Source organism: Geotrypetes seraphini, chromosome 13 (assembly GCF_902459505.1).
Source record: "Geotrypetes seraphini chromosome 13, aGeoSer1.1, whole genome shotgun sequence".
Classification (NCBI taxonomy): Eukaryota; Metazoa; Chordata; class Amphibia; order Gymnophiona; family Dermophiidae; genus Geotrypetes; species Geotrypetes seraphini.
In genome coordinates, this window is record NC_047096.1 from 57,576,808 (window position 1) to 57,591,692 (window position 14,885).

General features: G+C 44.2%; 1 protein-coding gene across 2 annotated transcripts in view; it reads left to right on the plus strand.

Annotated features, from left to right (window-relative positions):
• Positions 1-14,885, plus strand: part of LOC117347359 (G protein-activated inward rectifier potassium channel 1-like) — a 67,397-nt gene that overhangs the window by 39,211 nt on the left and 13,301 nt on the right. For both annotated transcript variants that reach the window (XR_004536776.1, XM_033918186.1), the window contains exon 2: positions 14,183-14,399. Coding sequence is in view for 1 of the 2 variants with exons in the window: in XM_033918186.1 (XP_033774077.1) it covers positions 14,183-14,399 (217 nt within the window). In the remaining variant the exon portion in view is untranslated. The remainder of the gene's footprint in view (positions 1-14,182; positions 14,400-14,885) is intronic.

Consider the following 14,885-nt stretch of genomic DNA (forward strand, 5'->3'; position numbering starts at 1 on the left):
GGAGTTAACGTGGACTGCTTGTATTCTGCCATGCTCCTGGTGATTGTTAAGGTGGCACAGCAATGCGTGATGCACTTGCCTAGGACGTATGTCTGAGGGTGCTGAAGCAGGTGCCGTGACAGCCTCGGCCGAGTGCCCCTGCACTGAGCTGCTGCCTAGCAACGTTGCCTAGTAAGGCCATGTTGACTGTCACCCAGAACCAGGCTGGAGAGGGGAGGAGGGAGGGAGGAGAGCTGCCAAATGGCACGTCTGAGCAAGAGAGAAATTCCTTTCAGCTGGAAACACCATGGGCATCTGCCACTCCATTGGTGAGAGGTTACCCGTTTCCACCAGTTGAGAGCAAGATAATAGGGTGCACTGATGACCCATCAGCTGCTCTCCAGGTCCGAGTTGGACTCCTGAGCCCAACTCCTTCTCAATGTCCAGGACCCCCGCTGACTCCCCTGAGCACCAAATGGAAGAGAGGACATTAGAAAGGGGCAGAGTGGAACATGTCATCCTAAAGGGACAGGGAAGATGCCATATTATCCAGCAACTGTCCCTCCAGGAGTCAAGTTTCAAGTTTATTGCATTTGATATACCGCCTAAATCAGTGCCGGTCTGCAAAAATTTCCTGCCAGTTTGTGAAGAATTAGCGTCCTCTGCAAGCGCGTGTCCGTCTTCCTTCCGGCTTGGCTGCTCCTTATCTTCAGCGCCAGCAGCACTTGTTTGCCCGCACAGTGGCTCTTGCACACTGCACATGGCTGACCCAGAACCAGAACTGGATCAGCAGCATGCAGCGGGCAAGAGCTACTTTGCGGGCGAACAAGTGCAGCTGGCGCTGAAGATAAGGACCAGCCAAGCCGGAAGGAAGATGGACACGCGCTTGCAGGGGACACTGATCCAGCTGCGGAGGAGGCTTGATGGCCCTGAACAAGTAAGGGAGGGGCATGGATTTGGTACAAAGGTTGGAAGGCAGGGAGGGGGGACACGAACTTGGGATGCAAAAGGAAGGGAGGAGGCATGAACTTGAACACAAGGGAGAATTGTGGGGGATGAGTGTATAAGTGAGAGGGAAAGACAGAGAGAGAGAGATACATGGGGAAGAGAAGGATGAGAGGGAGAAATAAGAACATAAGAAGTTGCCTCCGCTGGGTCAGACCAGAGGTCCATCGCGCCCAGCAGTCCGCTCCCACCGCAGCCCATCAGGTCCATGACCTGTATGGTGATCCCTGTCTAAAACCCTTTATTCCCCTTTATGGTGGTGGAGAGGGGACAGATTGAAAGGGATGGCAGTCATGAGGGCCAGTCAGAGACAGCCAAAGGGCCGGATGTGTCCTCGGAGCTGTACAATGTTCAGGTCTGGTTTAGAGCACTATTTCTCAACTTGGTCCCAGAGCACCCCCTTGCCAGTCAGGTTTTCAGGATATCCACAATGAATATGCATGAAAGAAATTTGCATAGAATGGAGGCAGCGTAGGCAAAACATGTATTTATTAAATTTTACAATAGAACATAATACAAAAGAATACAAGTCAGCAAATTACAAATAGCATACGCAAGTATAAAACTTCAAACAATCCCCCCACAGCTCTCCCAATCCTCAACAAAAACAAACCCCCCCCCCCCCCAGCAATCTACTCTTAGTGTGAGCGCTGTCTCCATTGAACATATGGTTCCCATATTTTAGAGTAGTTCATCAAGGTGTTATGGCGTATAGTCCAAGCGAGAGTAAGTGGTGAGAAGTTTCGGTATCACAGGAGTCCTAGGCAAAACAAGTTCATTGTGGATATCCTGGCAAAGGGGTGCTCCGGGACCGAGTTGAGAAACACTGGGTTAGAGCTTGGGCTGAGCTATGAGCAGACTAACTCCACTCTCCTAATATATAAACATGCAAGCAAAGAAAATGACATGTTGTCTTGAAAAAGATATTTCAATCCATAAGCCACGGCTTCATTGACTTCATGCACTGTCATGTCCTCAGAGCAAGGATCGCCTCTTATATTTGACTGTGCCTGTCTAATAGCATTATACAATCAACGAGCAGCAGAAGAACTTGCGATCAATTTAAGAAGCATGCTTCATATAAGCTGGGATTATCAAATATTTGTGGAGAAGTGTTTGAGACTTTCTGTCCCTTTGCTTGCTCAAGGCTGTGGATGGTGACAGTGGTATGATGTGTAGGCTGTAATATTTGCCCTTTTTTAGAAAATGACACGGGGACAAATTTTTCCCCATCCCCACAAGAACTCAATTCCCTGTCCCATGTCTGCCAGTTTTGTCGCTGTCCCTGCCCCATTCCTATAAACTCAGCCTTAACCGCACAAATCTTGAACACTTATGATTTTAAAGTGTTTGAGGCTTGTGCAGATAAGGACGGAGCTTGCAGGAATGGCAGGTGTATGGGGACAGACTTAAAGATCTCAATCTGTATACTTTGGAAGAAAGGCGGGAGAAGGGAGATATGATAGAGATGTTTAAATACCTACGTAATGTAAATGCGTATGAGTCGAGTCTCTTTCATTGAAAGGAAACTCTGCAATGAGAGGGCATTGGATGAAGTTAAGAGGTGATAGGCTCTGGAGTAATCTAAGGAAATACTTTTTTACAGAAAGGTGGTAGATGCTTGGAACAGTCTCCCGGAAGAGGTGGTGGAGACAGAGACTGTGTCTGAACTGAAGAGGGATCTCTCGTAGAGAGAGAAAGAGATAATGATTACTGCAGATGGTCAGACTGGATGGGCCATTTGGCCTTTATCTGCCATCAAGTTTCTATAATGAGTAAAATTCAGAGATAGGAGAACAAGTCTAATGGAGCCAAGCGACTGCAATAAACGTGAAGATGGAGTGTATGGTATCGTAACAGATGCTAAATAAGCCAGTTGAGAAAAATGAAGTGTCTTAAATGTTAGACAAAAGATTTTAAATTGGCACCTAAAGTGGAGAGGGAACCAGTTGCAGGCGTATCAGTAATGGAATGACCTGATCATACAATTTGGCCTTACGCCGAAATCGTGCAGCCGAGTTCTAGAGTGTTTGTAGACGGCGTAAGTTAGAAGACACCACATTACAATCATTTTTTGAAAGGAACAAAAGCATGCAGTGCTCGGGAATCCAAGATAGAACAATTGACCTAATTCACCACAAACAACAGAACCCCTTTTTAAGAACTTGATAATAATCAATTTACCTATGTTCATGCATGAGTGTGCGTTGCAAACAGATGCCTACAAGAGATGCATTAGCTATTAGGCCTTACATATGTCAGCTCATGTTAAAAAAAGAAAGATTGATAAAGATTGCAGAGTTTTAACAAGCCCTGGACTTCTAAGTATTTATTTACTGAAGTCAAACAAAGCCCTGTGTTTAGTTTGTGGAGAACACATTGTCGTGTTTAAGGATTACAATTTGAATCGCCAGTACAAGACCAAATACGCAGAGAAATATAAGAACTTGACTGATGTAGAGCGGACGTGAACATCTGAAGCTTTGCTAGCTAAGTTGCAAAAGCAACAAGGAGATTTTGCCAGTGATGTTTTACTATGCCTGGTTCACAGTTTCATAGCCTAATCGTAACGTCTGCCAGTAGCAGCTAATCAAAACCATACAATTTACTGCTTTTTATAAAGGGAGAAAAATTAATGTGGAGCAAAATTGAGTTCAGCCTATTGTTTCGGCCCTCCAAAACAGTTCCAGTTTCCCAGTGGCCCTTTGGGAAAATGACTTGCCCACCCTGTCTAGGCCATCTGCTGAGATTAATCAATCTGAATTCTGATTTTTAGCTGACCCACGGCTCTTGCTTGCGGTTGATGCTTTAGATTTTAGACTGCATCAAGAATTGGCTGATGGGTCACTGCTTGCCCTAGATCGGTAGCATGGAATATTGCTTCACCTTGGGTTTTGGCCAGGTACTAGTGACCTGAATTGGCCACCGTGAGAACGGGCTACTGGTCTTGATGGACCATTAGTCTGACCCAGTAAGACTATTCTTATGTTCTTGTGTTCTTATGGGAGACAAAGGTTGTTAGATGCCATCAACTCGTGCTCAATTCCTAGTCCATTATTAGATGAATATTGAAGAGCAGAGTACCAAAAATCCCTATACCTTTGCTTCATCGACTACAGCAAAGCTTTTGACTGTGTGGATTACAATAAACTATGGAGAACTCTAGTGCAAATGGGAATACCCAAACACATAATTCCTATCTTGAGCTTGGGGTTGCATCTGGAGGGCCTCTAACATCATATGCATGCGCACGCACATATGATGTTAGCGTATCGACATCCACACATGTGCAGAGGGCCTCCAGATACGGCCCCGAGCTCAGACAAACTGCCGAGTTTTGGAAATTCCTCCAGCCGCCTCTAGAAAGAGGATATGCCCATGTTTTTCTGGACATCTGATAGCCCTAACTTTGGGTGACCCATATAGAATTGGGGAGCTGTGCTCAACCATTCCACCCCTGAGAAGACTGCATTCTATGTCTGTCTGTGTTTTCTTGAAGGTACTCTGGGACTAGAAATCCCCAGTTTCCTGCCTCTTATCATGTTTGAAGCATTAACATCTAGGCGTTAGAAATGATGCCCCTCATAAATCTGTGACCCTTCTGAGACGGTGTAAGCTAGGATATATCGAGCAATTATTTGATAAATCTCATGAGGAAATAGATCAACGCCAGAGCTTTTCTGTATGCCCCTTTCAAATATTTTCATGGCATTTCTCAGGTTGAACAGCTAATCCCAGTTCTGAACATCCTCTTCTCCCCCGTCTTCCCTTAGCGAACGAGGTAATGAACTGTTACATTATTCTATAGGGAAAATCAAGTATTCATTGAATCTTCAGCAGTCTGGGCTGCCAAAAAGCAGAGCACGCACGTAGCTATGTGTCTTGAGAACTGAGCAGGAGCTTATTCCAATCTACACTATCCCTCACCTTGAAAAAAAAATGCTTAACCTCATTTGCAAGCTTATTTGGGAAGGAAGGGGAGAGGGATTTTTATAGCCACACTGCTCTCTGTCAGTGGAAAGGAGGTGATTGCAACCTGTGAATCTATATGGGAGGATCAACAGGGGTTCGGGTGCGTCGAGGAGGGGTGCGACGCTCCCTTAGTTGTTTTTCAAAGTTTATTTTTTAGTTCAAAGTCATCATCGTGGCTCCTCTCTCGATCCCTGCCTGCATCAGAAGCCTTCTCCGACACAGGTGCAACTCGAGAGAGGAGCCGCCGTGGCGGCTTTGAACTTAAAAATAAACTTTGTCCATCAAGTGTAAGGCATCCGGAGCCGGCAAGCCTGCACATCACCTTGGGGTCTGCGAGAGAGGGATCCGTTGTAAGCGCGCATGCGCACTCCTGCCGACCACAGACCTATATATCAGGGATCAGGGAACACGGCGGTAAGAGTGCACATGCGTGCTTAGCATTTTATTATTATAGATAACTAGCTGATGCCCCGGCGTTGCACGGGTATTTAATTATAGCAATAACACTGTAAATGGATTTAAATAAAGATACTTTATAGTGGTGAATGAAATAATTTTGTTACAGCTTTATAAAAAGTAAAATATTCAAAGTATAATGTGAAATATTTGACAAAATGAATACAATTCAACTAACACAAAAATTGATTATAAACAACATTTTTAGTTTCACCTCCAGGATCAAGAACATATACATTCTTGGGTGAACCCACCCTTCCCACGTGTGCAGGTGGGCCGCGAGACCCCCAGAACATATCACCCCAGGTAGTGAGGGATCTGCATACCAAGTTTTGTTCAAATCGGTCCCACAGCTTTGTACATTTTTTCCAATGACTTGAATGGGTGAAATCTGATTTTCTGTTTGTAGCTCTGCCCACGTGTGCAGGTGGGCCGCGAGACCCCCAGAACATATCACCCCAGGTAGTGAGGGATCTGCATACCAATTTACGTTCAAAGCGGTCCCACAGCTTTTTACATTTTATCCATTGACTTGAATGGGTGAAATATGATTTTCTGTTTGTAGCTCCGCCCATGTGTGCAGGTGGGCCGCGAGACCCCCAGAACATATCACCCCAGGTAGTGAGGGATCTGCATACCAAATTTCGTTCAAATCGGTCCCACAGCTTCTTACAATTTTTCCATTGACTTGAATGGGTGAAATCTGATTTTCTGTTTGTAGCTCCGCCCACGTGTGCAGGTGGGCCGCGAGACCCCCAGAACATATCACCCCAGGTAGTGAGGGATCTGCATACCAATTTTCGTTCAAATCGGTCCCACAGCGTTTTACATTTTTTCCATTGACATGAATGGGTGAAATCCGATTTTCTGTTTGTAGCTCCGCCCACGTGTGCAGGTGGGCCGCGAGACCCCCAGAACATATCACCCCAGGTAGTGAGGGATCTGCATACCAAGTTTCGTTCAAATCGGTCCCACAGCTTCTTACATTTTTTCCATTGACTTGAATGGGTGAAATCTGATTTTCTGTTTGTAGCTCCGGCCACGTGTGCAGGAGGGCCGCGAGACCCCCAGAACATATCACCCCAGGTAGTGAGGGATCTGCATACCAAGTTTCGTTCAAATCGGTCAAGCCGTTTTTGAATTACTGTGAGAATGGCAGCTTTTTACATTTTTTCCATTGACATGAATGGGTGACATATGATTTTCTGTTTGTAGCTCCACCCACGTGTGCAGGTGGGCTGCGAGACCCCCAGAACATATCACCCCAGGTAGTGAGGGATCTGCATACCAAGTTTCGTTCAAATCGGTCAAGCCGTTTTTGAATTACTGTGAGAATGGCAGCTTTTTACATTTTTTCCATTGACATGAATGGGTGAAATCTGATTTTATGTTTGTAGCTCCGCCCACGTGTGCAGGTGGGCCGCGAGACCCCCAGAACATATCATCACAGGTAGTGAGGAATCTGCATACCAAGTTTCATTCAAATCGGTCAAGCCGTTTTTGCGTGATCGCGGCACATACACACATACACACACACATACACACATACGGTACATACCTCCGATTTTATATATATAGATGGCATTATACATTATTATAATAAATATTTGAATGGTATTTTCGGTTATATGTTTTCATTTCCTTTGTGCTCACATATATGTGTGTAACATTTATACATGCAGGGTATGGCTAACTGTGTGTGCCCATATGCACATTATATGTTGAATATAATTGGGAAGAGACAAGCATATTACCCCTTTTCTGTCATTTGTTTTGATCTTTCCTTATGGAAGAGTGTCCATGATCAGAGTAGAGTTTAATTCTGCCCTCCAAAAACAGAAGGACTTGAAAAATCTGATATATCCCGTGTGTATAATTTCCAAACTTGGCACCTCTCCTAGAGATTTGTTCTCATCATTTGAGAATAGAAATTACTTTCCTCGCCTTGCATTTTGGGCTATACCAAGTATTCAATTCGATTCGGTCCCAAATAGTGCCCCAAATACATTATTTGTGTTTGGCCGAAGTTTCAAGTTTCATTTAATTTTGATATACAGTACTGCATGTTGCAGAGCATCTACAGTATGTAGTTTACATTTCATTGTCTAATAATAGTGAACGGGAGTAGAGAAAGCGAAGAAATGGAGGTATAAAAGGAGAGAAGAACCAGGGGGGGGAACTGAAAAGTTCTTAGCCCAACCAACAAAGTTGGGGCAGTCTCCCTTGAGGGCTATTCGTTTAGTTCAGTGATTTTCCACTTTTTTCGTTCTGTATTTTTCCGACAGAATGAAAAAAGTGGAAAATCATTGGACTAAGTGTATAGCCCACAACGGAGACTCCCCCAAATCTGTAACTCCTCGTGTACGTTCCACTCCATGTAAGTTAATTTGTAACAAAACAACAAGGCAAACCTCCACCAAAGAATCCAACCGGAACAAAAGAAGATTGGCAGAAAACTGAGGAGATTCAAATCAGGTTTATTCAAGGTGCTCCCAGGAACCATGCCTGATGCATTTCGCCAAACAAGGCTGGTCAACACTAACAGAAAACCATGTCTTTCATACACATAGGACACAGAACCACCCTCACCCAGTATGGAATAAGTAATCACAAACTAAACTCCCCCCCCCCGCCTTTTTTTTTTACAAAAGCACGGAAGAGGTTTTTAGCGCTGGCGGACTGAATGTTCTGCGTTGTTCTGACGATCGTAGGAATTCTATGACCATCGGAGCAGTGCTGGCTTGTGTTACAAACTGAAGGAACGGAGAACACGGGCACCCTTCACTCACCCCTCCAATCAAAGGCATACAACGTAAGAAAATGTATGACGGCCTACTAGCCACCCAAGCAGCGAAAATAGACCACCACATCGACCTGCTGATCACAATGTCCAACTACAAAACCTTCACGTGAGAATTAAAACCCAAGTTATTCAGGAAATTTGTCAAGCTACCCTTCTCAATATGTCCCCGGACCCTAGTTCTGCTTCTAATCATCTATCTTGTAATTTCACTGGGCATGCCCAGACCAATTCTTTTGCAATCCGCCTAGAACCGAAAGGTATTGGCGGAATAGAAGACGCTAATGTAATGTACAGTTTAGGGGGTTAAGAAACAGTGGTGCATATCCCCCAATACTGAACAAAATATAAAGATAGCAGATGTAAATTTGAAAAAAGACAAATAACAAATCACTGTACAAATTAACAAATAAAAATAAAACAAAAAATGGAAAATAAGATAATACCATTTTAATGGACTATTCCTTTTTTAAATTAGCTTTTCTTAGGTCAGTAAAGTCTATTGCTGTTACAGTATCCTGTCCTGACCTGAGGAAGGAGAATTTAGTCTCTGAAATTTAGTCAAAAATGTATTAAAATTAGTCCAATAAAAGGATCACCATTTCTATTTCTAATCATTTATCAACACAGCTACAATACTTTATCCTAAAGCAAAAAAATAAAAAATAGACATTTTTTTTCTACATTTGTCATCTTGATTTCCACATAAGCTGTGGAATGTTGCTACTATTTGTGTTTCTACCAGGTATTTGGGACTTGGGTTGGCCACTGTTGGAAACAGGATACTGGACTTGATGGACCTTCACTCTATCCCAGTATGGCAATTCTTATGTTCTTATGAAATAGAAGTAGATTATTAATCCATTACAACTGATGTTTCCTATTTCCAAATCCTTTCTTTTAGCTCGTTTCCATTGTGCAAAATAGAAGGAACTTGAGCAGAATAAAAGAGAGACACTTCACTTCCTTACTGCCATTACTGCATACCTGTACCCTTGTGCGTGGGTGTCTTAGAGTTGCCAAAGAGGCTAACCCACTCCATGAAAGATTCAGGGTTCACCCTCAGCCCACACATAGTTCTGCCCCTCCCTGCCCAATGGTCTGCCCAGAGTGCCCCTGGCATAGCCAATCGATGGCCAAAGGCAAAAGGAGTTGGCGTGGCACAGAGAGGCAATTCAGCAGGAGATTGCAGCTTATCAATGGAAGAAGACCTGCAAAAGCAGGAGACTTAGAGTCTGGTGTGTTTACACATGTGAGTGTGACTGCGTGCCTGTACAGATGTGTAGATCTAGGGGCTGGGGGGAGGTTTAGCATGAGCTATACACGAACCCTAGTGCTCTGTCATCTGGGCAAACGTCTGTCCAGCAAGGTGCAGAACTGTGCTCAAAAGGCAGAACCTATCTGGGGAGGGAAGGGGGAGACAACAGGGCCATTTCAAATGGACCTCAGACAGAAAATGGCTCCCTGTTAGAAAAAAATGGGGGGGGTTGTTTGTTTGTTTTTACTGAACATAAAATTAATTTGGCTACTGATTTTTCCTCGGTTATAAAAATGTTTGCACATTTCTACAGCTAAAATCTGTCTCAACTGCTTCAATATCTGATTTTATTTATTTTTTTTATTTTGAGTTTCAGAAATTTGAGGCCTCCTAATTTGCACTTGCCTAGCCTTCTGTGATTCTCTTGCAAGCCCTGATCAGAGGAAGAGTCACTTAAAACCATCCACAGCACTGATCAGTTCCAGTATTTTGAGGGATAGGCTGAGCCAGTTCTGGTTTTATTCCCAGCACAAATGTGCAGCGATGCAACTTCTGCTATTCTGGGGCAAATCTGAACGTCAACTCTCTCGAGTGTCTAAGAAAAACCAGAACTTGATGTGCTTTTCCCTCATGGAAGTGGTCACCCCTCCTCCCGTTCCTTCCGCGCCCCCACACTGCCCTCCCTTCCCACCCCCAGACCTCTTTAAATCTTCTCTAGCGCCAGCAACTTCTCTGGGCTGCTGCTCGTGCTGGCATTGATGTCACTAATCCCGGAGCCAGGCCGGTACGAGCAGTAGGCTAGAAGAGGTACGGGGGTGGGGGGGAGGCTGTGAGTGTGGTATGGGAGGGCGGAGAGGTGCCAGCACCCTCACCAAGACAGCGCCCAGGGCAGTTCGCTCCCTCTTACTACGCCACTGAGTACAAACTGGCATGAGCTGGCAAACTGCCTTATCACCAATGGTTTCCACTGCAGCTCTGATACTGGTTGCCCTCCTATAAATAAAGCATCCAAAGATAATCAGAAACGGAGATGGGAAGACACTCTATTTAACAGGAAATTAGAAGAGGATTAGCCAGACCACAAGACTGAAAGCAAGGGTCAGACGCACACCCAGCAACCAGCTCCGCTGTGGCTAGCAACAGCACAAAATGCCTCACGGCAACATACGCTTTCATCAGTCTTGCCCCACTCCACTCACAAAATACAGTTCAACAATTTTCAGCACTATCCAAGGTGACCAGGTAGTTACAGACCTTAAGGCAGTAGGGCAGAGGTCTCAAACACATGGCCTGGGAGCCACATGCGGCCTGCCAAGTATTATTTTGAGGCCTCTGTATGTTCATCATAATCACAAAAGTAAAATAAAACAGTTTCTTGATCGTATGTCTCTTTAGCTGTAAATTACAATATTATTATTAAGACTTAGCCAAAAGGAAAGAGTTTTACCTCATGCAAAATTGTCATTTCTTTCATAAGACATTAACTGTTTTTGTTTTTTTTGAGGCCCTCCAAGTACCTACAAATCCCAAATGTGGCCCTGCCAAGGATTTGAGTTTGAGACGTGTAACTTTCACAGTTACAGAGTTGTAGACATCATTTGTTATCTGATTGACAGTCAAAAGTTCACATTTGCAGTCAAGTTCATGTAAGGTGAGGCCCAGCAGTATCGAACTTTTGAGCGGACAGCTTTCAGGCTTTTTGGAAATGAGTAAAAAGGATTTTGTTTCAGCCATGTTAGGTGGGTGCTTTGATTCTTTTATTCTTATGAAGACTGTGGTTGTCACTGCTGATGTTTCTCAACCTTTTCAAGCCAAGTACCCACTAGGCCAATGGTCTCAAACTCAAACCCTTTACAGGGCCACATTTTGGATTTTGTAGACACTTGGAGGGCCTCAGAAAAAATAATGTCATTAAAGAAATGGCAATTTTGCATGAGGTAAAACTCTTTATAGTTTATAAATCTTTCCTGTAGGCTAAGTCTTAATAATAAGAATATAAGATTTGCCACTCCTGGGTCAGACCAGTGGCCCATTGTGCCTAGCAGTCCGCTCACGCAGCGGCCCTTAGGTCAAAGACCAGTGCCCTATTCAAATCTAGCCTTACCTGTGTATGTTCTGTTCTATTAGGAACTTATCCAACCTTTTCTTAAATCACTGAAGGTTGCTTTCCCCTATAACAGCCTCCAGAAGAGCATTCCAGACTTCTACCACTCTCTGGGTGAAGAAGAACTTCCTTATGTTTGTACGGAATCTTTTTCCTTCTAACTTTAGCTAAAGAGACATATGATCAAAAAACTGTTTTATTTTACTTTTGTGATTATGATAAACATACCGAGGGCCTCAAAATAATACCTGGTGGGCCGCATGTGGCCCCCGGGCTGCAGGTTTGAGACCACTGCACTAAGCGTAACAAATACCAACCGAGTACCCCCGGCCAAACTCCGCCCCAGACTCCATCCTCATGATAATTCTAATTGTAATGCAATTTCTTCCATCCATTTTTCATATACACACGCAATATAATCTTATTAATAAATAATGGTAACCACAAAATTTAAAAAACACAAAGTACACTGTACGCAGAGAAAGTGTTAATTATCATTTATAGTAGGGGGGTTTTCAAAAATGTCAAGGCAGATGACTTTAAAATATGCAATGTCACCTCAGTAACTATAGAAAAATAGACAAATATAGTGCAAAATATAGAAAGCAGATATAAATTCTCAAAACTGACACATTTTGATCACTAAATTGAAAATAAAATCATTTTTCCTACCTTTATTGCCGAAGCCTGCCTCCCTCCCTGCCATGCTGAAGCCTGCCTACCCACCGCCAATAGCTCCTCTCTCGCCGGTCCACCACTCGCCACCCGCTGCTGCCGCAACTCTGGGAAGGGAAAGCCAAGGCGCTTGCAGCAATTGCACACTGCCGGCCCATAAGCCTTCCCCTGTCGTCAATTCTGATGTCGGAGAGAAGGTACGGGCTAGCCAAGCAGCAATTGGTTGGCCTAGACCTTCTCTCTGACGCCAGAATTGACGTCGGGGAAGGCTTGTGGCCCTTCCCTTCCTGGAATTGCGACGGCAAGTGGGCGACAGGCAGGGGTGGGCGGCAGTCATCCCACGTACCCCCAACAGGCAGTCCACGTACCCCCTAGGGTCCGCGTAATGCAAGTTGAGAAACCCTGATCTTATGTTTTGATTAGAGATGGCTAAGCATTTGAAAACTGCCTAACACTTATGTCAATGGTGGTATATCAAGTTAAATAAATCCAATCCAAATTTGCCCAGTATTATGCAATCAACGTACCATGAACATGCAAACAAATACAAGACAATGTAAGAGTTTATTAAAAAACCACTTGTTTGAGAAAGCTTATGGTAGTAATACAAATTAGCGAATATAACAGATACAGGGGCTAATGTGTGCTTCTCGCTGCTTAAAAACAGGCCTCACTCAGGAGCCATGCGTCAACTGCGGGCTCGGTGCGCACCATTCACATGCTAAAAAGTACATTTTATTTTTTTGCGTGAGGATTGTGTTTGGGAGCAGAGAGTAGGTGTGCTCTGTGCTATTTGGTGAGCGCATAGGCATTGGTGTGCATTGACCGATTAGCGCGGGCGCTCTCACCGCTTGCAAAATAGGTGACAAAGGTTCATGTGCTAATAACCACATGCTAATTTTGAAATTAGGATATAGCTATTAACAGGGAAAGTCAAATTGCAGCCATTTTAGAGCCATGCTAAAAAGTGGCCCGAGTGCGTGGGTAGCCCATGCGCTAAAAACAGTGCAGGTAACTTTTCAGTGCAGCTTAGTAAAAAGGGTCCCATAATAATTTGGAACATGGAAAAATGGGAATATGCATTTATTGTAGACGTATATAAATTTATGTTACAGATCTTGGATATTGAAAATTGAAGACTTTACATAACATTCTGATCAGTAGGATTAGTTCACACTATATGTGAATATTTGTTTTATGTATTTTATAGAATTGGTTTAGATTTCTAAGAACAGTGCTGGATGGACGTCTATGCAGTGGCGTAGCGAGGTTGAGAGGTGCCTGAGGCGGTGGCACCCCTCTCCCACCCTTGTCTCTGCCCCCCTTCCCTTCCCCCATCCTTCTAGTTGTTCACCACCACGACCAACAACTTCAACGTGCTTCTTGCGACCGCATCCTCTCCCTCTGATATCGCTTCCTAAGCACGGCACTCGAAAGCGACATCAGCGGGAGCCGACGTGGTCACGAGGAGCACGCTGAAGTTGTTACTTGCGGCGGTGAACAACTAGATGTAAGGGGGGCACGTATGGTTGGGGGAGGAGGAGGAATGACGGCGCCCCCACCATGATGGCACCTGGGGCTGCCCCTCCTCTCACTACGCCACTTTGTCTATGTCCCAGAAATACTAAAGAAAGGCAATGATCAAGTATTTTATATCACATTCATTGTTGGTTTAATCAAGAATTGATAATGAGGGTGACTGAGCAGACTGGATGGACTCTTCAGGTCTTTATCTGTGGCCATTTACTAAGTTACTGTATCTTTTATATATAATCCTTTAGGCCACTTAGGCAGACGCAAATGAAAAATAAATAAAGCTCAACTCAACTAAAGGGTCTTCTGTGTAAAAGGCAGCACCCATCCTTCTCTGGTAAGAGCTGTAACCTCTCCTCTCTCTTTGTCTCTCTGTGTTTTCTCTCTTCCCCCTATCTAGTCTCGACAGACGCCAGAAGGGGAGTTCTTGCCACTAGATCAGTGTGAGCTGGACGTGGGGTTTGGAACAGGCGCCGACCAGCTGTTCCTCGTCTCTCCCTTAACCATCTGCCATGAAATCAACCCCAAGAGCCCCTTCTTCGACCTCTCCCAGCGATCCCTACGAAGAGAACAGTTTGAGATTGTTGTGATCCTGGAAGGAATTGTGGAAACTACTGGTAAGAGCCTAGTTTGCAGGCCAGCTTCGGTCCAAAAGAAGAAGCCAATAGGTTAAGCCAGTTTGCTCACATTGGTTACAATCTGTGTTGGATTTATATTTGCCTTTCACTGGAAAAAGATCTCTACGAACAGAAGTAATATTTTGATGTTAAATCATTTAGACTTTTGGGTCTGTCTTTGGTAATGAGCCAATTAGATTACTGCAATATTGTTTACGTGGCAGGAGCACAGAAAAATTTGCAGAGGCTGTTTTTCGGACTGAAGAAATGTGATCATATCACGGCCTTCTTTCGCGTACTGCACTGGTTGCCAGTGGAGGCTCGGATGTTTTTGTTACAAAATCCTGTTTGAACTTTCCCCCAATTATCTCACGGATTCATTCTCATTCGCTACTAATAAATATACAAGACGTTCACATGCCAATTTTATTTTTCCATCTGTAAGAGGATGCAGATTCAAAAAGTCCCACCAATACCTTGTGTCCT